This window comes from Equus przewalskii, chromosome 5 (genome assembly GCF_037783145.1).
Source record: "Equus przewalskii isolate Varuska chromosome 5, EquPr2, whole genome shotgun sequence".
In the NCBI taxonomy this organism is placed as follows: domain Eukaryota; kingdom Metazoa; phylum Chordata; class Mammalia; order Perissodactyla; family Equidae; genus Equus; species Equus przewalskii.
The window spans coordinates 41,614,456-41,639,709 of NC_091835.1; the positions used below are offsets into that span (position 1 = coordinate 41,614,456).

A 25,254-nucleotide genomic window follows, 5' to 3' on the forward strand; every position below is an offset into this window, starting at 1 on the left:
AGGTGATTCCAATGTGCAGACAAGGTACAGAAACTTTTTTTTTTTAAAGATTGGCACCTGCGCTAACAACCATTGCCAATTTTATCTTTTTTTCCTGCTCTTTCTCCCCAAATCCCCCCAGTGAAGAGTTGTATATTTTTAGTTGTGGGTCGTTCTGGTTGTGGCACGCGGGACGCCATGTCAGTGTGGCCTGATGAGCAGTGCCATGTCCTGGCCCAGGATCCGAACCAGGGAAACCCTGGGCCACCGAAGAGGAGTGCACGAGCTTAACCATTCAGCCACCGGCCGGCCGAGAAACTGTCTTAAAGCTCTCTGAAACAGATGGACCTATGCTACAGACAGCATCCACAGTCGATGGGTAGACGGCATGCATAAATGTGGTGGGAGGCTCCAGGAAGAAACTCTCATTTGTTGATTATATACTAGATATCAAGTTCGATGCTGGTAACTCATGCAGTCTTTTCAACAGTACCTCGTTTCATCTTTACAATCCATATTTTGCAAACAGGGAAACTCAGGTTCAGAGAGGTCACACAGAGTGACTGACAGACCCAAGAGTCAAACCCCAGGTCTGATTTCTGTGACATCATACTGAGATGTCATGCCTCTTACAGCTGGATGATCCCATGCTCTAAAACAAGACACCCAGGGGGCTGCCCCGCGGCCGAGTGGTTGAGTTCCAGAGCTCCTCTTCGGCGGCCCAGGGTTTCCCCAGTTGGAATCCTGGGCACGGACATAGAACCGCTCATCCGGCCATGCTGGGGTGGCATCTTGCGTGCCACGACTGGAAGGACCCACAACTAAAAAAAAAAAACCCACACACAGCTGTGTACCAGGGGGCTTTGGGGAGGAAAAAAAAGTTAAAACGGAGTCTTTAAAATAAGTAAATAAACAAACAAATAAATAAATAAAACAAGACACCCAGACTTCAACCCAGAAATTCCATTCTATTGCATCCACGGATTTTTCCTGCAACATTTTCCCATGAACTCCACACATGTAGCCCAGCTACAAGGCTACACTGTAGTTTAGGCTGCAAAAACGAAGTGACACACTCCAGGAAAAACTTCTTGATAGGAGACTACCATGTCTGGGTCTTTAATGAAGTATTTCCATTCTATCTATTCAAACCTAGATTCTTCCCCACCACTGCTAGCTTGACTCCTATAGCTTTCTATACTTACTTTTTCTTACAAATGAAGCTACATTGCTTACCTACAAGCCATTCCTTTCTGGTCTAGTAAAATCATGTATCGTACCAGCATTCCTCTGCCTTGTACTCCAGATGGTACACAAAGAATCAAAATATACTGGCTAAGCTGCATAAGATTGCTGCCAGTATCCAGAGGGACTTTAATACCCAGGGAACTGGGAGGCTAGAGTCTAGAAGTATGTACTATTGTAATGCGCCAAGGGTACACCTAAGTGACTTCGAGGTAAACTCCATCATCTTACTCCATGAAATCCACATTTCTTTCTGGCTGAGGCACAGGGTGGGTGGGAGGTGGTTGGGACCAGGAGACTCATTGAGAGAGAACACTTCAGGTGTTGGGTGGTACCTTTAAGATGTTGCAGGACAAATCCAATGCTCATGCAAGTGTCCTATGTGTCCTGAGAGAGAAAGAGGTCAGATTAGTTCTCTCAGGACAGTTCCCAAATTTCCTGACTCCTGTTACTTTAACTGTTCCCCCAACCCCAACCTCAGCCCTCGCTCAGGACTATGGCTTTAGAACCCTCCTTGTTCCACTCACTTGGGGACTTCCCAATTTTCACCTTACACATCATAGACTAAGTGAGTGGCATTTCTGCCTTTCTGTTTACAAACATGCATGGGTTCACACTATTCTAAGGAAGACTTTCTCCTGCCAACAGTTCTTCCGGTCTCACGTCTCTGGCGTGCTATAGTTACTGCCTTCATTTACCTCTCACATTTTCCCATCTTCTTCCCACTGCATTACGTTAGTTCACACTCACATCCTCTCTTGGTCTCCATTTAAAAAAAAAGAACAGAAAAGAAAGAAAATTACTTGGCCCCTCAGATTTATTCCTTTAAGTCGCTCTCAGAGTTATCTTTCCAGACACATGAAACTCACCACCCTCATTTTAAAACCTTGATCGGCTCTCCCACGCCCACTCCTGTACTGCTTGAATCGCTGAGACGTCCTCCTCTCTGAGTTCATGGCCAATACATAATGACGGAAAGAAGGGACGACCTACAGGCATGTGGAGGTGTAACTGCAAAATCTCGGACACTAGTGTCGTGTGCTTGACTCCATCGGATCCACGCGAATCATCGGACCTTTCTCGAGGGCCAAATTTGGTTGACTATCACGGGGCAGAAGTTTCAAAATTTTTTCGCGCGAAAAATGATTAGTCACACGCATGCGCACAAGTACACTCGGGGGGTTCCGCTTTCGGAGGCAGATCTCGCGGTGTTTGCGGAAGCCCGGAGGGTAGAAGTGTGTTTTGTGGCGTTGTGAGACCTTTTTTTTTTTTTCTTCCCCTCCCTGCCCCGCAGCCCCGATGGATGCGTGCTGTAGTCAAATAAAAAAGATCCAGACTCCCCGGCGAGAGCAAACGGGGCCGGCAGAACCAGCCGATGCGGGGGCCGCCCTTCCTGGGGCCGAGGAATTCCCCGAAGGACCTCGGCGAGGCCCTGAAGTGCGCACAAGTCCTTCAGAAAGAAAAGCCAGAAATACGTAAAAATAGAAAAAGCCAACCAGTTTATCACCTTAGGACACACTGTGTTGTTTTTCCACTTTTCACTCTACGAGAAATCCCATTGGCTACCAACCAACCAGCCAGCTTCCCCGGCCGCCGCCGTTGCGCCTGCGCGGGGGCTTGTTTACTCCCCGGGCGGCCGCTCGCTGTCTGGATGTGCAATTTATCACGAAAAGCGGGTTTTCAGGCAGGAGCACGCACTGGAGGTGAAGAACAGGACAGTTTAAGTGCAGATCTGAAACCAGTGAAGATACGATCGGTAATGCAAACTGAACACTCAGAAATCGTGGCCTTGTCAGACCTGTCGTGGAAGATCTTTATAATGAACGTAACGATGATGATAGCACCCTCTAACCATAGCTGAGACGTGGTAAGCAGCATCAGTAAACCCCAAAATGTAGGTAGTATTTAGGGATCTGTTTAAAATATGGATTCTGTGATGGAAAAGACACAAATAGCCCAGCCCTGAGGCCATCTTGCTCGAGCAAACCTCGAGCAATACCGGCATCGTTAAGACTGACTTTTGAAGCAAAGTTAAAAGGGTACCCATGCAAATTTGAAACTAAAAAGAGAGATGATTCTAGAATCAATAGCCAGAAAAAGCACAAGCCAACAAGCAAATTAAAAAAGATGGTTTTAAGTTCCCTTCAAAGTCAGTTTCAGATGGCTTAGAAGGCTGCTTGAAAAACAAGATCTGTTGAAACTTTGTGTTGTTTCATATGACTGGATATGACTGGATCGGTCTAAAAAAAAAAACGGCAAGCTGATTTTTTTTTTTTTAAAGTATCTTTACGGAAGAATTTCTAAAGATACATTTTAATGTGCTTAAAAGCAACCTTAAATAAGGTAGATTCAGCTACACCAGGATCTTTGTCTTAGAGTTGGATAAAAACATACAAGTTAGTAATTTGGCAGTTTTACTGGACTCTTGTTAGTTTTTAAATGATGAACTTGAAGACATTAATTTATAACAAGACAGTTTCTACAAAGGAAGGTGAGATTTTTAGGTAGCATGAAATTAAGTAGAGAAAATGAATGGACATGTGTGCTGATGGGGCCAAATTTTGAAGGTTCTGGACCCTTCCAGCATGGTTCACAGAGTCTTCACCTTAAAAAAACTAGCCTCTGAATTTTTCTTATTATGTTCCATATGATAGTACAATTTAGTAAATCTAGCGCTTTGGATACTTACCTTTTAAGGCAAATTTGTACCAAAGCCAGAGTGACTTTAAAATCCAGCTCCTTCATCTAGAGGTACACTCCTTTGGTCGAGGTAAGATGATAACCAGTTTTCTAAGCCAGGGTTGAATTGACATTTTCTTCATGAAGGAAAAGAAATGCAGATAAGGTGAATTGAGTCCTTGTTTACCTTAATGATGTAAGGCTGACTCATAAAGACGGCTTACTTTGTCAAGACAATCAGCAACTGTAAAACAAACTGAATACTTTTATTGCACACGATGATATGGCTCTGATGAAAATAAAGTGTGGGAATTAGATGAAGAGTTGATAAAGAACTATGAATCCTTTGAGACCCCTGCTTCATTTACATGTGATGAAAATGTTAGTGTAAGACTGGTAAGTGGTCAAATAAAACTTCATTGTTGCTCACTGAAAAAAAGTTCCTTTGAGGAATAAAAGAAACTCACTAGTGGATTTGTTACCCATTCAATCAGCCCTATCGCTCAGGAAATATACTTACCAAAATCTCCACAATCTGTAGCTAAAAAAGTTATCCATACCATTTTTTTAGCATCGTTCTGGGCACACTCTCCTGTAATTTCCCTGAGATCATAAAGCAATGATGTCATAGAAAAAACTGCTGCCGTTTGTATCCATGTATTTATATGAATCTGGGTTCTTGTATTATTATGACCCCAAGATGAGTAAGAAATTGTTGAACAATGAATCCAATAGGCATTGCCAATTACCCAAAATTGGTTGAATCAACACAATATAATCTTACAGAGGGATAGAACTTTTTTTCACAATAGATAACTTTAAACATTTTTAAAAAGTATTAAACACATATATTATAGCTAAATTGCAATGTTTGTGCATCCTTAATGATAAATAAGGAACTTCAAGGAAATTTTGTGCTGCTTCTAGCTGGGCGCTCTTTTAAGTGTTGGGAGTAATTCCAGCACTCTTGTCATCCCTAAAGAAAGAATGTTCCGGTCAGGTGGAAGGAAATCATTTGCAATGGGGTGGGGGGGAAAATGAGGGAAAAAAGGGTGAACTTTGGTTGTGAATATAAAGCAATGCCCATTGAGGACATCTTTCTCTGATGAAACCCTCTTCTGTCTGCTAGGGAAGTCTGCTCCGCCTTCCTATGTGCTTGAGTGGTTTCTTCCTTGTATTTACATCTCTAGTAAGGAAAGATGTCTTTCTGTCCTGCCGTCCTCAGCACTCTAGCTGAGAGGAAGGCTAATAAAGTATGTAGAGGGAAAACAAGCATGTTCTTTAACATAGTGTACTAAAAATAACAGGATTTATGGGAGATACAGGCTTAGGAGCAGACCACTCAAAACCTATGCAACTTTGTTACTTGAGGACCATAAAAGTTACTATGCTAAAAAAAATACTACCACAAAGAAATCTCCACTGATATTTGTACTCAGCATGACAGTCGTCCTTTAGAGTTATGCTGTCCAATATGGTAGCCACTAGCCATATGTGGCTCTGGAACATTGTAATGTGCGAATTCAAATTGAGATGTCCTGTAAATCTAAAATATCCACCACCAGATTTCAAAGACTTAGTATGAAAAAAAGAATGTGACGTATCTCAGTAGTAGTTTTTATATTGATTCTATGTTGAGGTATTTCACCTGTTTCTTTTTACTTTTTTTTTTTTTGCTTTTTCTCCCCAAATCGCCCCAGTACATAGTTGTATATTTAGTTGTGGGTCCTTCTAGTTGTGGCATGTGGGATGCCGCCTCAACATGGCCTGATGAGCAGTCGTGCCATGTCCGCGCCCAGGATCCGAATAGGCGAAACCCTGGGCCGCTGAAGCGGAGCGCACAAACCCAACCACTCAGCCATGGGACCGGCCCCTCTTTTTACTTTACTTTTAAGAATGTGGCTACTGGGAAACTTAAAATTGCACATGTGTCTCATATTTCTGTTGGACAGTGTTGCCGTAGATCTTTTAACCCTGTGCCGCCTCCTTGCACATATAGGTCCTTGAGGGTATTTGCTTCCAATTAAAAGCAGTTTCATAAAAATTAAAAATATGATCCAGGATTTAGCCTTCTTGGTCAATCAGTTCCCCTCCCCCACACGAGAAAATGGTTTCACGCCTTCATTTACACTGTGCAGCTTCACCGCATAACTTAATGTTGCGAAAAGCTTACAGGTTCTTGAAGCTACCAAATAAGCCTTTATTTTCTCTGAAGGAAGGCATTCCTGAAGAATTGTCTGCTTTTTTCTTAGTCTTTATATTGTTAAGGTTTTCTGTTTAATTGGGAGAAGGCTTGGCCCTGATCACTTCAAAATGTAAGTGTGCTAGGAGAAATAATGAATGAAGCAATGAATTATATTGAATTATATTGACATTATTTTCCCATTTACCAATTGCATATGAGTTAATAATGACTACATCGGTCGTGTAAAGCTTTTATTGTGGGAAACAGGACTGCCAATAGGCAAAAGGGAGAGAGAATTCCAATCCTATATTTTTAAAGCATTGGTATATGATTTTGGGCTATCTTAGACAGTGTCAGTGAACATTACAGAGGAATAAGATGACTCTTCTAGTTACCAAGTTAACATTTAGTAAATTGTCCCATTTGATTAACTCAATTACCCACCTTTCCAAGTTAAAATCCATTGAGTTCTTAAGACCCTTTTCTTTCTTTTTTTTTAAAGATTTTATTTTTCCTTTTTCTCCCCAAAGCTCCCTGGTACATAGTTGTGTATTTTTAGTTGTGGGTCCTTCTAGTTGTGGCATGTGGGACGCCGCCTCAGCATGGCCTGATGAGCGGTGCCATGTCCGTGCCCAGCATCCTAACTGGCGAAACGCTGGGCCCTCGGAGCGGAGTGCGGAAACTTAACCACTTGGCCCTGATCTCCCCTCTAGAACGATCATTTGCTTGTACCATCTTTTTAAAGCACACATATTTAGCCTCATGTTAATATTATCATCTCTTTGTTTGATTTTTATATATAGAAGAAAGCTCCCTCCATTGAAGACAGTGATTGTATTTTATTCACTTTTCAAAATTCCTCCAGTGACTGGCTTATGGTTCATACAAGTTAGGCACACTTAAGTATTTGTCAAATTTTATTGTGCTGTATCTATCCTAAAATGATTTAAATAATAGAATATTTCTAGAACTTAAAGTATGAGTTGGTATTCGACTCACATCTCTAGTACTTAAAAAAAAGTACAACAGAACTCTGTGTATAGAATAGTATTAGAAAATCAAACTAAACATGTTAGAGTATGTACTGGTATATTTTTAAAAAATTATTTTAAGTGATTATGACTAAATCCACAGTAAATATAGACCCATGATAAATCTAGATCCATATAATGATGACATGTTTTAAAAGACTCTACTTTTCTGGATCTCTCTCCTTCTCCCTTTCCTCGGTGCCTTTTTCCTCTCCTCCTCCATTTTACATTGCTTACGTTTTCTTTACTTCTCCATTTTAATAATCGCTCAAAACAAGAAATCAGTAAGGCATGTCTAACTTTTAAGTCTAAAACATCATAACCACATTTAAAATCCTGAGAGGCCAGCATTCATGTTAAGTAATGGTCATGATGAACTTCGTAATTGTTAACCCTGTCCATTTAGCTACACCATTCTACATCCCGCTGATCCAGGCATTCAAGGATGATGATTTGATTCTGTTCTCATCTTTTCCCTTGGGTGTACAGTATACTGACACGAATCTCATGTTGACTGATAAACTGGGCTTGGAGAGAACAGCTCTATTAGAATGATTTACAAGCAAAAGAGAATCTACCATTTAGGCAATCAGTACACAGTTTCCCTAAATTTTCTGTAATTTGTTTCCATTCTTGTATGATGATCCTACGCCTTTCCCACCAAGCTGGGAGGCCCTCAAATACAGAGACCTTGTATTGTTTGTCTGTGTTGCTTGTTTGTCTCTATAACTCCAGAACCTACATAATGCCTGACACGTTGTAGGGAATCAATAGATACATAATGAGTGAAGGAAGCACAGCTTTGCTCAATGGTCATGTTCCATGTGAGCTTGGTTGGGATTAAACGTGTACTGTGTTGGTTATGGAGAGTGTCAGTGTGTGGTGGTTGGGCACGGTCTTTTGGGTGAAAGGTCAGTCTCATGTGCTTGCTACCTTGAGTAATGTGTGGAATGTGTGTGCATGTTTGTTCACATGTGTGACAGGAATCTTAGCCATACTCACAAGTCCTTAAAACATGGAAAGCCAAACTGTGGGGCCTTGAAAGGGTCACGTGTAAACAGGAATCAAAAGTTCATTTGGAATGTTGGGAGTTCTAGACACGTTTGCCATGGAAGTTCATGATGGTCTCTCATTCTAGCACGTAGTGACTATGCCAGTCCCTATGTGTCTTCTCTCTGCATCTGTCTGTTCTCTTTTCTCTATGACCTTCTGGTTCTTACTGTACTTTCCACTTTTAATTCTTGAGTGAGAGTGTAAGATTGGATTAGCTCATAACCATCTTCCTTCTTTTGGGCAGAGCTCTTCTTTACCAGGCCCCATCATAAACCACAGCTCTTGGTCAGGAGCCCATGCCATGGCCTGGGGTTGGACACTTGCTTTTGGAAGGGGCTGTAGACTTGATGGGTCCCATGACTGCCATATCTAGAACCCCTAGTAGAATGTAATAGGGGCTATCTCTTTGAGCTTCACTGGAACCATGTGTATTTGCCAATAATATCAATTGGGTGCTGCCTACTTTGCATTTATTTTGTTTAGAGGATTGAAATTGGCCTCATTGGAGGATACAGGAAAGGGTAAAGACTGTAGGTTTATATCTGAAGTCAAAGTGAATATGTCATGGAGGCAGTATATGGGTTTGTGTGTGTTTGGGAGGTGTCTTTCTGAAAGAGCTAAGTTTAGTGGAAAAGGATCAAGTTTAGGTTGTTATCTTGACTTTGCACCTAATTGTGCGGGACCATTGACAAGTCACCTTTTATCTTTATTTCTACTTCCTCACTTGTTAAAGGTTATAATACTTACCTTGACTGCACAATTATTAAAACACTCTGCTATGATAAAATAAATATTAAATTCAGATTATTATGTGAGTAATGCATGAAAATGATCTGAAAATGTTTACTAGGTAAGAATCTATGCAATTTTAGAGTTCAATTACATTTGGTGGGGATTAAAACTCTTGTGTATGCACTCAAAAAAGTAGATTATAAATATGGTTGTGGTTTGGAGCATTTGCAGGCTTAGGGCTGACAGTTCTGGCCTTGTGCTGCCCTCCTGTGCTATTTAAACAGCGCAGCAGGTCAATTACATTCCCGCTTCGTGAATGCTCTGTGGCGGAATTCTATCTTATTACTTACCCTCTTCTGTCCTCCTGTGGCCACCGAGGGCCTAACTATTCTGGATGTTTCTGTTTCTTCAGTAAAGGAAGAGATGGAAAACTACTCTGAAACATTCTTAGCCAGAAGATCTAATCTTGAGTTAAGGAAAAAAGCAACAAATTGCAAATTGCATTTGACACTGGAGATATAATTGGCCCACTGATACAGGCAGAGCCCAAGAAGATTATTGAGGTTTGGAGAAGAATACCATTATGACAGTGCCAGGAAATGCTTTTTTGTCAAGAATAAATAGAAATGCAACTCACTCCCCTTTTAATATGCTAAAAATTTATAGTAAAGTTTTACAGTGTTTATTTGGTAAATAAAAGTCTATTATTGTGGGAACAGAAGATGCTGTTCTATAACGATTTTCTAAGCACAACATTAGCCAGTTGAAATATGAGACTCACAAGCAAAGCTAATTCTGTGCTAATTCTCTTAGCATAGTCTCTAAAAGTGATTCCTTTCAAAGAGGTTTAAGGTAATTTGTCCACGTGACAATTTTTAGGAAAGTTAAGAAAAGATATTGAAGGAAGCATTGTGAAACCATGCAATGAAACAAGTGAGAAGTTAGTCAATGGGGCACCTTCTTAATGTGCCTACTCCCCCATCTGCCAATGCCCAGACCTCACCCCTGGCCTGCTTCCAGGCTGGTTTCCTATTATTAGAACCTAGCTACCCTTTGCTTAGACTAGGTAGATGTGTGCATATTTTATTCAGGTGGGTATACAGCATGCATATACATGACTTTCTGTTTAGTTCACTCCACTCAGGCTTTCATAGCCTCCACTTACCAAGACTACTGTTATCAAGATCACCAGTGACCTCCAAGGCCAGATCCAATGGTCAGTTTTCAGTCCTCATCTTACTTAATTTATCAGCAGCCTTTGAACCGTTTGATCTCTCTCTTCTCCTTGAAACACTTTCTTTTCCTTGGGCTCTGGGTCACCTCTCTCTTGGCTCTCCTCCACTCCATCAGCGGCAACTCTCCGGTCTCCTTTGCCTAGCGCCTTCCCATCTTCCTGATTTCGGAAAGTTGTAATAGTCTAAGGCTTACTGTTCAGGCCTCTTCTCTTCTCTGTCTTAAACTCACTGCCTTGGTGGTCTTATCTAGCCCCATGGCTTTAATATCATCCAAATGCTAAAAATGCCCAAATTTGTATCTCCAGCACAAACTTCTCTCCCCTGAATTCCAGACTCATATATACAACCGCTTACTCAACATCTGATTTGGATGCCCAAGGATATTTTAAACTTAACACAGTCAAAGAAAAATTTGTTCGTCTCTCAGTCAACTGCATTTCGGTAAATGGCCCATCCTTTCTTTAGCTGGTTGGGCCAAAAAGCCTTGTAGTCATTATGGAGTCCTCCCTCTCTCATATACTCTATTTCCAATCATTCAGCAAATTCTGTTGGCTATATCTTTAAAAACACATCTGTCAACTATCCTCTTTCCATGTACATTGCTACCCCCTGGTCTGACCCAGTATGACCTCCTTTTGGATTACTACAATGGTCTGCTAACTGGTCTCCCTACTTCTCTCTTTGAACTACTTCCCACTCAGCAAAGGGAGCAAAGTTAGCCAAAGTCAGATCAAACCTCCCTGCTCAAGGGTAGCTCACCTTGATGGGAATAAAATCCAAAGTCTTTACCATGGCTCGTACCTATACATTGATCTGGGCCCCTATTTTCTCTCTGCTTTCATCTCCTACCTCCCAGCCCCTACTTACTTTATTTCTGGCTTATTAGTTCCCTGATTGTTCTTCAGCCGTCCCAGGCACATTCCTACCTCAGGGCCCTTGCATTTGCTATTTCCTCTGCCTGGAACATAGAAAATTACATAGCTCATGTCCTCATTTCAGTCAGGTCTCTATTCAAATGTCACTTTATCAAAGAGTCCTTCGCTGTTATCATAGTGTATGCCTTTTTACCCTCTGTACCCTTAACTAGGTTATTTTTCTTTTTAGCATTTATAAGAACATGACATACTCTGCTTATTTATTTGTGTATTGTTTGCCTTCCACATTTGAGTGTGAGCTCCATTCCATGAAACCAGGACTTTGGCTATCTTTGTTTTCTGCTGTGTCCCCAGAGAGTTTGGCATCTGGTAAGGGCTCATTAAGAATTTAATGAATGAAGAAATGAACAAATATATTCATGTGAACAATTATTCAGAGAGTGGTCAGGAGCAGAAAATGAGCTCCTTTCAATTTTTTTTAGGTGAAAGTTTGCATAAACTAAAGAATAAGATCATAATCAAGGGAATTTTTCTCCTTCATGTCTTCTCAGTATAAAGAATAGAATGTAGTTGAAAATGGTGAACTGGGGCCAGCCCCATGGCGAGTGGTTAAGTTCACGTGCTCCACTTTGGGGGCCCAGGGTTTCGCCAGTTCAGATCCTGGGCGCAGACAGGGCAGCACTCATCAGGCCACGCTGAGGTGGCATCCCACATAGCACAACCAGAGGCAATCCCAACTAGAATGTACAACTATGTACTGGGGGACTTTGGGGAGAAGAAGGAAAAAAAAAAAAAGAAGGGGCCAACCCTGTGTCCGAGTGGTTAAGTTCGCACGCTCTGCTTCTGCAGGCCAGGGTTCCCTTGGTTCGGATTCTGGGTGTGGACATGGCACCACTCGCAAGGCCATGCTGAGGCAGTGTCCCACATACCACAACTAGAAGGACCCACAACTGAAATATACAACTGTGTACTGGGGGGGTTTGGGGAGAAAAAGCAGAAACAAAAAAAAAGATTGGCAGCAAGTTGTTAGCTCAGGTGCCAATCCTCGAAAAAAAGGAAAAGAAAGAAAATGGTGAATTATTGTTCCAAATTCCATATTCTAGTCACAGAAGTTTTCTACTTATGTTTCAATCATGGAAATTAAATGATGTACATGGTGTGGTCGTGGATCTGGGTTTTGCTATTTGTTTCCCATTTTTATGAAACCAGCAATACTAGTAAACTTGCATTTCCTTACTACATTTTATTTGAAAGTGAAGATTTTTCTCTAAGTAAAAATGTCTGATGCATTTTTTTCTTTAAAATCTGGCCCCACCAGATCAGTTTTAAACACTTCTTGAATCCAGTTTCTTTCAAAGATGCTATTTTCCTCTCTAGGAATTTGAATCTCATTTTTCCCAGAACTTCTTTTTATAAATAGTGCATTGTGGGTAAGTTAAGCTAATGAAGCCTCCATGATAAAATTTACAAACCCACCAAATTACTGCATCTTCTACATGAGTCGTCGCAATGGATTCTGGACTCAGCTTCAGAATTTCAGGCACGCTAATCCTAGTGCCTTCACTACTCTCTTTTGTGGCTTTGCAACACTCAGCCTTCTCTATCTCAGGGCCTTATCTGCAAGAGAGGATAATAGCATTTGTCTCACAACTGTGGTCTTATGAGGGTCAAGTGAGACGACACCAGAGAAGATGCTTTCGAATATGTAATGTACTGTGTTCATCAGGGATGTCTTGGGTCAACTAACAGAAACCCATAACAAACTAGCTTGGAACAAAATGGGGGAAATTGTTCTATAAACACAGGGCTGTCCCACAGAACTTAAGTCCGGGGTGTGGGACCTCATGAGCTGCAGGATCCAGAAACAGGGGAGTCTTTGGTTACTCAGGGCTATCTTTCTAAAATCCATAGTCTCTCTTCTCTGCCCCTCTTTGCATGTCCTTTTCTTTCTTCTGAACTTTACAGACAGTCTTTATCTACATCTCCATCACTTGTGGACTGAAGATAGCTTTCTTAAAACAGTTCTTTCAATGCCAAATCTACATTACCTTATTAACCTCTAATTTATAATTTATTAGTTGAAGTTTCTGAGACCTGGTTCCAAATCTTCAGGAGAGAGAGTTTGGTTGGCCAAGTTTAGGTCAGACAGCTCCTCTCCCCTTATCTGGCCACCTTCAGGAAGGGAATGGGAACAGCACCGTATAATCTGCTGTCCCTCAGCAGAAGAGGCTAAGGGAGCAGCCTCTCTGAGAAGGGAGAGTGGGACAGGGAAGAAACGAGTGTTATACACCTCAAGTGTGACCTAAAAGTATTGAGACCGTCACATGCATCCTTATTCTCATATCTTTGTCATCTTTAATCTACTCAGTATTGAGCTGGCCATATGATTAATGTGCATTTGTGAATATGGACGGGTCTCAGAGAGCCCCACTAACCATGCCATCCTTCACATTCTGTGTCAGGGTCACGTCTCCAATATTGTCTCTGTTGCCCTCTTAAGGAACATAACTTCTCGTTCTTACTTTTCTTGGTGATCCAATTAATTTCAATGTGTAGACTGACTATATCAAACCAAATTCTCCATATTCTCTAGTCCCTCTCTCCCAAACTTTTCCCTCTGTATTAGTTAGGATTGACTGTAAAATGGTATAACAAATGGATCCCCAATGTAATGGTTCAACAAAATAGAAATTTACTTTTTCTCTCAGGTCAGGTCAGGACGCAGGTTGATGGTGGCTCTATCATCTTCAACATGTGTCTTCCAAGGTTGCAGTAGTATTTACCTGTGCAGCCCATGGGAAGGGGAAAAGGGAGAGGCAGCAGTAGGGGGGTCATGTGACAGGTTTTATGCATTAGGCCTGGAAGATGCGTATCACTTTTGTTTACATTCTGTTGGAAAATATCTAACCACAGGCCACATATAACGGCAAAGGAGGCTGGGAAATGCAGTGTAGCTGGGCAGCTGTATGCCCAGTCATAATTCTCCTACTAAGGAAGAAGGCAAGAATGGATTTTGGTGGACAGCTAGCAGCCTCTGTTACATTCTCCCTCTGTGTGACCTCTCCCAGTTAATGGCATTATTCTCTCAAATACCCCAGCTTGAGTCCTTAAGTCATCCTTCATTTCTCCATCTTTCTCAATTCTCTTATCTGTGCTGACTGCCTAAGCAATCCCACAGTCATTCTTTGCTTTCCATTCCCTCCTCCGCAGCACTGCTTAAGGCTGTTGTATCTCCTGCTTGAGCAACTGCAGTCAGCCTCCACAATTACCTCCATGTCAGCCTCTCTAGGCTCGTCACGTCCATCCTTTACTCTGTTGTCAGATGCCACTTCCGAACACAAAGATCTGATTGTCGAAGACAGCTTGGGCCCCTCAGCAGTCACCTCTCCACTCACCGTCAAAGCTGTAAGCACCACAGACAAAGCATTTGCAGCTATGCCTCTGCAGCTCAGGAGATCACGCCAGACTGTCTCCTACTCTCTGTTCCAAACCCTCTCCAACTGGTCTCATGGCCTGTGCTTCACCCTCTTGACTCACACCTGTGCTCTGCCCAACAACCAGCTCCCTTTGGATTAACACCATAATGGGACTGTCTAACCCAGCTTTCCATTTAGCTGTGTCTCTAGACACTGTCTCTCAGGGCCCAGGCTTGCTCTTGTTCAGGAGACAAGTTTGGACAGTGATCATGTTCTTCTCTTTACCAAATTCCCATCAGTTCCCATTGCTTACTGAATAAAACAGATCTTTTTTTTAGCAAGCCATCCATGGCCTGCCCCTGTCTGATCCCATCCCCCAGTTATCACCCCTACCTATACATCTTTATAACCTTCTTGACATTTTTCTCATTCTTCAAGATCTGACTCAGGTATCACCTCCTTGAAGGCTTCCTCTTTCTCCTTCCTTTGTACTCTATCATTGTACCATGCTCTTCCATGCATTGCTTTCTACCTCTGTGGTTTTTTGTGCACGTGGTTGTCTCTCCATCTAGGGTGTATACCCCTGAAGGCAGGGACTGTGACTTAGTCATCCTGTCACTCCCCACAGAGAATAATGCCTTGAGGAATAACTTACACGTGGTAAGATCACAACTTCCACTGGGCAACACCTCCTAGTGTCCCAGTGACTTCCCATATCACTCAGTCAGTGATAAAAACCCTACATAGGCCTACCTCATCTTGTATGATCTCATGTTCCTGCTCCCACTCTCCCCTTGCTCCTTGCTGTTCCTTGAATCCATCAGAAAAGATCTCACTTCAGAGCTTTTGAATTTGCTGTTCCCTTCATTGGGACACTCTTTCCCCAGATATCCATATGGCTTGCTTTCTCAAGTCCTCAGGGCTTCCCTCCAAGGCTGCTTTCTCAGCGGGGCTTTCCCTGACCACTCTGTTGACATTGGGACCTGGAAACACTCTCTTTCCCTCTCCCCATCTTGTTGTTTCTCCATAGCATGTATCACCTCCTTACATAGTATATCTTTTACTCATGTATTACAGTGTTTAGTTTCTGTCTCCCCTCCCCCCACTGGAATGTAAGTTTCTTCCTAGTTGAAATGTTTACTTCTGAATCCCCAGAGCCTGGAATAATGCCTGGCATATCGAAGACACTCAATAAATATTTGTTGAAAGAAAGAGTAAGCAAATTAATAGAGGGTGCTCAATAAATATTTATTAAATTGAATGAAAGATGTCAAAAACAGATGAGTGTAAAATTTCCAAACTCTAGAAATATGTCGGTTTAGGAGAAGTGTGAAATTGACAGAAAGCTGCCTCATTATAAACATCCTCAAGGAAAGATTCAAATTGTGTGCTTGTGGTGGGAGGGGCAACTGGGCAAGGAGGTCTGTACCTGTGCAGAAACATTAGGGGCTGCATAACTCCCCGCTCCGCCATTGCATCTGGGGGGCAGGTTTGCCTAGCCACTCCGTTGGGACACTTGTCTACCACACAGGTGTTTTAAGTTATTTTGCTCTTTGCTCCTCTCCTCAGCTTGTGAAGGACACAGAAACCTCGGGCTTCTTATGTGGCACTTCTCAACTCTCAGCAGGAAACTACTAGGAGTGAAAATGACAAGGAAAACATCACCCAGGACTAGAGTCTGGGTCTTGGAGAAGCAGAGCCCATTTTAGATCCGCGCGAGTGGAACTTTCTGTCTTCTACCCAAGCTCCGCCTTCACACTGTTTATCTGAAATTTTTCTCCCTGGCTTACTGTTTTGCAGCCGCCTACTTTCCGCAGGAGGATGGCGCTCTGATCTCCACGTTCCCTCTTCCCTCGGGGACTCCATAGTATTTTTTTCACGCTTCGTTGCCACTACAGCAGACGCCTGCCATCTCATTATTTGCCGTACAGATCTCCGGTGCCTTGACTGTAAACAAAACACTTTAGATCATAGCAAGGTCGATGTAAGCACAGCCTTTCAGCTGGCAGCCAGACGTCTTAAGGTGGCGTGACTGTGACTCGTTCACTTTTCGAGATACAAAGCAACAAAATGGTGCTCCTACATATCAGCTGTGGAAAGATTCTGGGCGTGTAGGGGATAAAAGTATTAATTTCCTACTTTTATGTAAGATATTGATCCCATGAATAAAGTCAAACTTTTGTGGCAAGGTGTAATACTCTAGAATAGCTCCATTTACATACACGTGGTAGTTTGTGTATTTGTGCCTGTGAATTTATGCTTATATATAATATGGAATTCCTGTGTAGTCTAGCAATTGTGTACAAATTTCAACAGTGATCTAATTTCAGGAATAGTGTATTAATTATGGTATTGAGGCCTACCCTCATTTTCCTCACCCTCTCCCTGTCTTCTCCAATCCAGTAAATTAAGTAGGGCATTAAATGTAGAAAAATAAAGAAGATGAGACCTCTTACTTTGATCCCAGGTAAAATATTTTCTGTCAGTCAGGTAGGAAGTCCTGACTTTGAAACGAGTTTTGGGCACTGCCTCCCTCACTGCTGTCTAGCTGTCACCCCTTCCTTCTGGAATCTTCATTTTAGTTGAACTACCGCATAGTGATACCAAAGGCCAGTGACAGCTGCATTTAAACATCAGTGACCACAGGCCACATGAAGGAGACATGTGCAGGCAGCTTAGGGCAGGAGAAGGAGCCATTTTGAATCACTTATAAGAGAGGACCTGCAGACAACAGCACAAGTGAATCCAGGCAAAAACCTGAACCCACTGGGGCCATCAGCAAAGAAAGGAACAGAAGATGAACCCACCTGAGAGTTAGGAGACCTGCCTCTAGTCCTGGCTCTGCTACCAACTGGAGATGTGTCTCAGTTTCCTCAGTGGTCCAAAGAGAGGGTTGAACTACAGGGTTCCCAGGGCCCCTCCCAGCTCTTACCTTCTGGAGTGTATGAGGTGAGGCAGGCACCCAAAGTAGACAAACAACATGTGATGAGGAAAACAAGTTAAAAATCGAAGTCATCTGTAACACAGATGCACAAGAAAACATCGCTGCTGTGTACTATTAGAACCGCAGGAGATCGGTTCCCAGTAAAATGTATTAACTTTGGCCCAAACCAAGATTATATGTATTGGGGGGTGGGGGTGAGGAGGCAGTTAAAGACCCTTTGAGCCCTGACCATCCTGTTTTCACTTCCACCACCCCGTGCTCAAGATTACAGTGATAGCTAAATTTCAAGATGCAAAGGGGAGCAGAGAAATGCCCAAATAATAATATCAGACGTGAGGACCTGGTTGTGGTGGTTTTATAAATCACTTCATAATCTGGAGTTTCAGATTGTTTTCACCCTTCGACGACTTGCAGCCCTCTAAAAGCATTCGCTTGCCTCTGAACGTCGTTCTGGGTGGGTTTAAAGCAGCGATGATGGGGGGAGAGAAGGGTAGAGGAAGGAAGGAGCTGTTGTCTTTGGCGGCAGGACTCAGGTAGAGGAAACTGCTACAACCCGGGAAAGAATTGAAAAATACAAAAGAGGAGACGAGTTCCCACTCGCAGCCCATGGCAATGGCCTTAACTGTGCTTGGGAAGCAAGAAGCTGGGCCAGGGGTGTAACCTCGCTTTTGAAAACTAAATGTGTGTGACACATTTACAAAGTTTATTGGGGACTTAGGAGACCAAGTTTTGATCTTGAAATCCTGTCTCATTTTTATTGAGGGAGAGCTTGGGTTCAGAATACATTATAAATGCTGCGCCTACTCCAGGCTAATTTATAGAAAGACGTTCGCCTTGGCTTATTCCCGAAGCCCCCTGCCTCCCCTAGAACAGCGGAGACTTCTAGGTCAAGGGTGAGCCCAACACTGCTCATCCCCAGCCAAGGCACCCAGGCGGGGGGCCCCCAGCCCCTCAGCGAATGTTCTCGGGCTCCCCCGCGGTGCCACAGGTTGGGGCCACGGCTGAGAGCCCAGCTGGGGGCAGGTCTCCCACCGTCTGCCCGCACTCCCTGCTCGGCGAGCGCGGGGAAAACCGAGGCGCAAACCGAGCTGCCAGCCACCTTCGGGATCAGCGGGTCCAGCCCCTTCGTTTCCCGGACCAGGAGCGGGAGGTCGGGGCTTCGGGGCGGCCGCGCGCCGGGCAGCGCAGCGCCGGGACTAGAACCCAAGGCCCCGCCGGCCGCGCCGCCCAGGCCCCTCCCCAGCTTCCCGGCCGTTTGGCTAGTTTGTTTGTCTTATTTTTCATTTCTCCGAGGGCAGCCAGAGCAGGTTTGTTGGCAGCGCTGCACCTCCAGCAATCACGCGACCAGCCAATCTCCGGCCGGCGCTCTCGGCGGCGCGCGGGGAGGCGGGGAGCGGCCGAACCGCGCCGGGGCCACCTTAAGGCCGCGCTCGCCAGCCTCGTCGGGGCGCGGCTCCCGGCGCCGCGACCAATGGATCTCCTCCTCTGTTTAAATAGACTTGCGGTGTCAATCATTTTCTTCTTCGTCAGCCTCCCTTCAACCGCCATATTGGGCCACTAAAAAAAGGGGGCTCGTCTTTTCGGGGTGTTTCTCTCCCCCTCCCTTCTCCCCACTTCCTCGCCGCTCCACGACTCGGACGCCGGCAAGGTTTGGAGAGCCGCTCGGGGCGCGGGACCCGCGGGCTTGCACCGGCCCGGACTTGGACTGGCTCTGCCGCCCCCTCCGCTCCGCTCCGCTCCCCTCCCCTCCCCGCCCTCCCGCTCGCCGGGACACTTGAGCGGCGGCGACTCGCGGCTGCCTGGCCGGGGCTTCCCCTCGCCCCCTCCCCCAGCCCGGCGCGCTCCTGACGCTCGGCGCTCGCCCGGGCTGTTTGTTTCTCTTGGCTCCGAGCGCAGTCGCAGGGCTTATAAGAGGGGTTCGGGCTGGGTCGGGGCGTCTTGTTTTGTTCGGTTTTGTTTCCCGAGAGCGCGAGCGACGCGGTCGTCCAAACCCGGGAGGAAGATGTCAAACGTGCGAGTGTCCAACGGGAGCCCGAGCCTGGAGCGGATGGACGCCAGACAGGCGGAGTACCCCAAGCCGTCCGCCTGCAGAAACCTCTTCGGTCCGGTGAATCACGAAGAGTTAACCCGGGACTTGGAGAAGCACTGCCGAGACATGGAAGAGGCCAGCCAGCGCAAGTGGAATTTTGATTTCCAGAATCACAAGCCCCTGGAGGGCAAATACGAGTGGCAGGAGGTGGAAAAGGGCAGCTTGCCCGAGTTCTACTACAGACCCCCGCGGCCACCCAAAGGCGCCTGCAAGGTGCCGGCGCAGGAGAGCCAGGATGCCAGCGCGAACCGCCAGGCGGTGCCTTTAATTGGGTCTCAGGCAAACTCAGAGGACACGCATTTGGTAGACCCAAAGACTGATACGTCGGACAGCCCCACGGGCTTAGCGGAGCCGTGCACTGGGATCAGGAAGCGACCTGCAGCAGACGGTAAGGACCCTTCAGACGCGTACGACGTCTGTCTGTCTGTCTGTCTGTCCGGGGCGCCGCTTGGCCTGCTCGAGGGTCTTCACCTCAACTTTCTTTTCAGCGCGTTTTGATGTCGCTTTTGGGCAACGAACTTTCCTAATGTTAGGTCTTAAATGCTATGTAGCTGACTGCTGGTCTGTTTACGATTAAGTCAGAAGCCTGAGATTGTCTTATCTGATAATTTCTCTAAGTGAAACCACCGCAGTCCCCCCGCCGGCTGGCCAGGGCTAGGTATGGGACAACGTAGGGCGGCCTCTCCCTTCGCTGTGAAGAGCGAGCTTTGGGGCGTAGAATGCACTTTCTGTTACGTGAAAACAACTTCATTTTGTGCCCCCAAAGGCCACTGGGGATGACGGATCCAGGGATGTGGGTGGAGGTGGTGGGTTTTTCATCCCTTGACTATTGTGCCAACTTCTGTCAGCCATTGTTTTTTTCTAATAAAGATTGTTTGTGTGTGTTCTTTTTAAAATTCCCTCTTGCCCTTAGATTCCTCTCCTCAAAACAAAAGAGCCAACAGAACAGAAGAAAATGTTTCAGACGGTTCCCCGAACGCGGGCTCAGTGGAGCAGACGCCCAAGAAGCCGGGCCTCCGAAGACGTCAAACGTAAACTGCTCGGTGGGTAAACTACTGGGAGCAAATAACCGACGCCCGAATCGGGCTGCAGGAAGTCATGGGGTTTCCAACCCAAGATACCTGATCTTAGTGGTTGCTGGCAGATCAGAGCTTGTGGGTTTCTGTTTTGTTTATATTTTGTGAGGTCAAAAAAGTAGGGATGCGGAAGGCCGAGAATCGTTGTGGGGACGCTGGAATTTTTCACAGTTTCTACGTCCTGAGATCATTTTCCCTTGAAACACAGAATTACTAGAACAAGTGTCCCAGGCAAGTCCTTGTAAACAAGGACCCGTGGGTAGGAAGGTCAGTTCCCTTAAGTTCCACTAAAACTTCTTGGGGACAATGGCTTCTTTCCCCATCTGAGCAAGAGCTGGGTATGCCTCAGTCCCACTTCATGAGAATTCACTTCCTAGAGTTCAGGTTGAGTCAGTCACAGATTTTGAGCCATACACGGGAAAAATGGCAAATACATGATAAAATATAAATTTTGAGGGACAGGTTGGGTCCAGATGGCTCCTATTTGGTTAATCAAATGGTTAGAAATGTGACTAGAGAGGTATGTCGCAATCTATTATCTATCATTTTCATAAACTGTCACTTTCCCTGTTTTCTGATAAGTTTTGGGGACAGAGGAGGAAGCTGCGTATGTTAAAAAAACCAAAATGGAAAGCTCAAAAATACTAAAGTTCCTACAGAATTTCTGATAACACTGAAGTTGCAAAGCAGAAGTTAAATTAACTCTGCCAGACTAAGCAATCCAGGAACACGTCAGCATGTGTATGCTAATCGCACTGTAACAGGATGATTTGGATATTTGTAGGGGAAATGGATAGTAGATATCAGGGCTGGCAGGGTAGGTCCACCCCGCCCAAGGGAAGTGGAGATTTTTCCATCTACTAAAATTTGATCAACACGAATAGCTAATTTGAATAATTTAGCCCCCAACTTTACATAGATTGGCTATCCATAATGATCAAACCACATATATTAATAGCTTATAAACTTATAGACAAGGACTGTGACCTTTTTTTTTTTCCAAAACACACTCATAGCCTAGCATATAAAGAGATTTTAATAGATGTTGATAATAACTGTTTAAGTCCTCATTTGTAAAAATTTAAAAATAAATGAAAGAACATAGAGAGTTGTTGGTTTTGTTTTTAAATTTGTTTTTTTGTGCTTTTAAATCCTAATGCCACATCTATGACTTCTTCACATACGTCTGATATTTTTCAGAGCTTATACAAAATGGCACTATAGAACCTCTAGATTACAGCTGTGCATGAAGTGGGAAAATTGGATGAAAAATTTTCCTGAAGCAACCTTAATACCTGCAGCTCTTGTTTTGTTATGGCTTGTGGCCGTTTATCACCTGAGCCACCGTGAATCAGACCTACCGGATTTTGATCTGGCCCCATTTTGACATACAGAGAGGCATTTGTTAGTAAATATTGCCAGTTCAGAGAATACTTGAAATAGTAGAAAGGACCTATTCAAAACTATTCATGTGTATATTCTGCATATGACTACGAAACTAGAATATTTTGGAAAAAAAATAGAATTTTCTTTGGAGAGCCTTTATAAGTTACAATTCCAATTATTTTTCAAATTTAGAGAAGTTTGAAAATTTTGCTACTTTTAAGTGTTACAGTTCCTGAATTTTCCTCCTGTATCTGTTCTTTCTTAGTATCTTTGACCCGGATTCTCCAGACCAGGGTTTCTCAGCCTCTGCACTATTGACATTTGGAGCCGAATAATTTTTTGTTGTGGGAGGCTGTCCTGTACATTGTAGAATGTTTGCCAGCATCCCTGGCCTCTCCCTTTAGATGCCAGTAGCACCCCTTACGCCTAGTATGACACCCAAAAATGTCTCCAAACATTGCCGAATGTCCCCTGGGGGACAAAATTGCCCACTGTTGAGAACCACTGCTCTAGACAAAAGTACACAACACAGAGGAGAGTGAAACTCCAGTGAAGTGAATGTTGGATGGAGATGACTGTAGTCATCTACTTTAGTCCTTACTTTCTTTTCCATTGCTCAGGTATTTCCCAACTGAGACAGTGACAAAATAATTTCTGTACTTTAATGGTAATGTTACTCTGGTACTTTTCACCTAATTCTTCCTTCTTGTTTCTTTTGCAGAATTCAGAGTATGTTTCCTTGTTTAATCAGATACATCACTGCTTGATGAAGCAAGGAAGATATAAATTGAAAAATTTAAATACATATCGCTGACTCCGAATGGACATCTTGTATAAGCACTGAAAAGCAACAACACAATAACACTAAAATTTTAGGCACTCTTAAATGATCTGCCTCTAAAAGCATTGGATGTAGCATTGTGCAATTAGGTTTTTCCTTATTTGCTTCATTGTACTACCTGTGTATATAGTTTTTACCTTTTATGTAGCACATAAACTTTGGGGAGGGGGGGTGGGGTGGGGCTGAGGAATTGGCATGGGGGGAATGGAGAGCTGGCTCCGATTTAGAGCAAGGAGAAAAATATTTGACTTGCATGAAGAGGAGCAGTTTGGGGGAAGGGTTTGAGTTTTCTTTAAAGATGTAATGTCCCTTTCAGTGAGAACTGATACTTCATTTAAAAAATCATCAAAATTGGAACACTGGCTACAAATAATTGCTATTTATTTTTACACGAAGCTTATTTTCATTTGGGAGCTCTCATGATTCCGTTATGTAGCAGCAAATGGTTTTTTTTTTTCTTTAAACAACAGCAAACTACCCTCAGTGCTCCCCAAGTCCCCGTGAAAATTAGAATTGACCAGTTAATTATTCAGCGGTTAGGTCACTCTAGGTAATTCTGGACAAAAATTTGGGGTGTATGGGGGGAATTCTGAATGCTCAAAATCGACCATCTAATTTTTATCAGATTCATTGAGAAAATTTCTTAATTTTCTTTTTACTTTGGGCTTAGTAAACACAGTCAAAATAATTCTAAATCCTTGGATATTTTTTAAAGGTCTGTAAGTAACTTTGCATAAAAAATAATGAAATAATTTTAAATTTCAAACTTCTCATTCTGTTTGTTAATTTGCCCAAAGGAAAGTGGTGTTTTTAAAGGAAAGTGTACAGTAGAAAAGCACACTCGTGGGTTGTGTGAAATGGAGACAACATCTTTAAACAGTATTTTTACATTGCCTGTGTATGTGTATGAAACAAAACCATTTGAAATGTGCCTGTGTACATAACTCTGTAAAGACACTGAAAAATTATACTAACTTATTTATGTTAAAAAGAGATTTTTTTTTTTAATCTAGACAATATACAAGCCAAAGTGGCATGTTTTGTGCATTTGTAAATGCTGTATTGGGTAGAATAGGTTTTTTTCCCTTCTTGTTAAGTAATATGGCTATGCTTAAAAGGTTGCATACTGAGCCAAGTATAATTTTTTGTAATGTGTGAAAAAGATGCCAATTATTGTTACACATAAAGCAATCAATAAAGAAAACTTCCATAGCTATTCATTGAGTTGCACTGTAATGTGTTTACTAGGCTTGAGCTATTCGACCTGGCATTCTAGTCATATTTACACAATACGTATATGAACTGGCAAATACCTACATAAGTCAGGCCTACGTCTCAGATGATGTTTATTTGGGCCCGAATGTAGTAGTCACTATTTTCCACTTAGTTCTATATGGTTGGACAAAGCTACAAAAGTGTAAATTGGAAAAGCCACATTTTCAAATAAATAAGATTATCTACATTAGTTCAAATATTTATGTCATCTAGGATATGAATGTGTCAGAACTAAAAATTCTTACATAAGTCGAGACTGATCACACCATTTGCAGGATTGAAAATGAAACTAACATAGGGACTTCTGTAAATTCTGTATTTACACATGCAAAATCTGAGGAATTAGAGCAATTGTTCAGACCGTCTAAACTACACCCCTTGTCCAAAATATTCAGATATATAGGTCCCTTAGAAATTGGGGTGCATTCCACACTAATTTAGATAGAACAGGTATTCTTCAAGTTAAACTGATCATCACACACACATTCCTCAATTTCTGAATTTCCTGGTTATAATCTACACAACCAAAAACTGGTTAATTTAAGTACCAAATCTGAGGGATTTGGGTTCCCATAGTCCACATAGCAGAGACACATTTTTTTTACTTAAGAAAAAAAATTTTTTAATGCATTTTAAAGTCAAACTTACTACAATTCCTGTAATTTCACCTTCTCTTCAAAAATGTGGTTAGGGTGTAAAAGTAAATTATTTTTTCTAGGAATCTGCGAATGGTCAAATCGCAAAAATTTGAATTTGGGTTAAATTGTTTTCCTCAAATGCTTGTATTTACATTATTGCACCCCAAAAGGGGCTCTAAAAAGATCGTTGCAGCTTATTTTGACCCGAAGTTACTTTTTTTTTTTTTTTTAAGCAGGGTCGACTCCTCGGCAGCTGGGGAGGGAAAAGTAGGTGCTTTGGTGGTTGGGCCACATTTTCCAAGTAGGTATTATTTTAATTAAAGACTAAAGGTGTTTTTGTGATTCTATTCAAAACACGAGCACAGAGTGTTTTTCAGGAAGAGACTGAGAGAGCAAGAAAAACCACTCAAAATAGGGAGGAAGGAGTGGAGAGTCAGGAAATAATGAAATAAAATTAAAGTTTCTCTGAACCAACAAGGGTACTCTAAAAAGTGTCTCTAACCAAGGGGCAAAAAAATCCTCTTAAGTGCTGCATGTTCCCCATTTTCCTTTCCAAAAGAAGCATCTTTAATGTG

The 25,254-nt window shown here is 43.1% G+C and overlaps 2 protein-coding genes and 2 long non-coding RNA genes across 7 annotated transcripts in view; 2 read left to right on the plus strand and 2 right to left on the minus strand.

Moving 5' to 3' along the window:
* GPR19 (G protein-coupled receptor 19) overlaps window positions 1-2,921 on the minus strand; it is a 30,403-nt gene extending 27,482 nt beyond the window's left edge. Inside the window, exons 1-2 of one of the 4 annotated variants that reach the window (XM_008522925.2) lie at window positions 2,732-2,921; window positions 1,560-1,611 (exon numbers count right to left, since the gene is read on the minus strand). The gene's annotated coding sequence lies outside the window, so the exon portion shown is untranslated. Of the gene's footprint in view, window positions 1-1,559; window positions 1,612-1,922; window positions 1,988-2,093; window positions 2,190-2,217; window positions 2,369-2,731 lie in introns of those variants that run through there. The other 3 variants (XM_008522924.2, XM_070619133.1, XM_070619134.1) reach the window with 3 other exon arrangements.
* On the plus strand, window positions 2,817-16,625 carry LOC139083348 (uncharacterized). Its single transcript, XR_011539988.1, has 2 exons — window positions 2,817-3,091; window positions 16,000-16,625. It is a non-coding gene; the product is annotated as an uncharacterized lncRNA (long non-coding RNA).
* On the minus strand, window positions 15,660-17,362 carry LOC103552731 (uncharacterized). Its single transcript, XR_011539989.1, has 3 exons — window positions 17,238-17,362; window positions 16,221-16,377; window positions 15,660-16,064 (listed from the first exon to the last, which is right to left on the minus strand). It is a non-coding gene; the product is annotated as an uncharacterized lncRNA (long non-coding RNA).
* Window positions 16,944-23,982, plus strand: CDKN1B (cyclin dependent kinase inhibitor 1B). The gene is made up of 3 exons (XM_008522926.2): window positions 16,944-19,851; window positions 20,377-20,506; window positions 22,647-23,982. Exons 1-2 carry the CDS (start codon window positions 19,377-19,379, stop codon window positions 20,496-20,498), a joined length of 597 nt encoding a protein of 198 aa, XP_008521148.1. The 5' UTR covers window positions 16,944-19,376; the 3' UTR covers window positions 20,499-20,506; window positions 22,647-23,982.
* The last annotated feature ends 1,272 nt before the right edge of the window (window positions 23,983-25,254 follow it).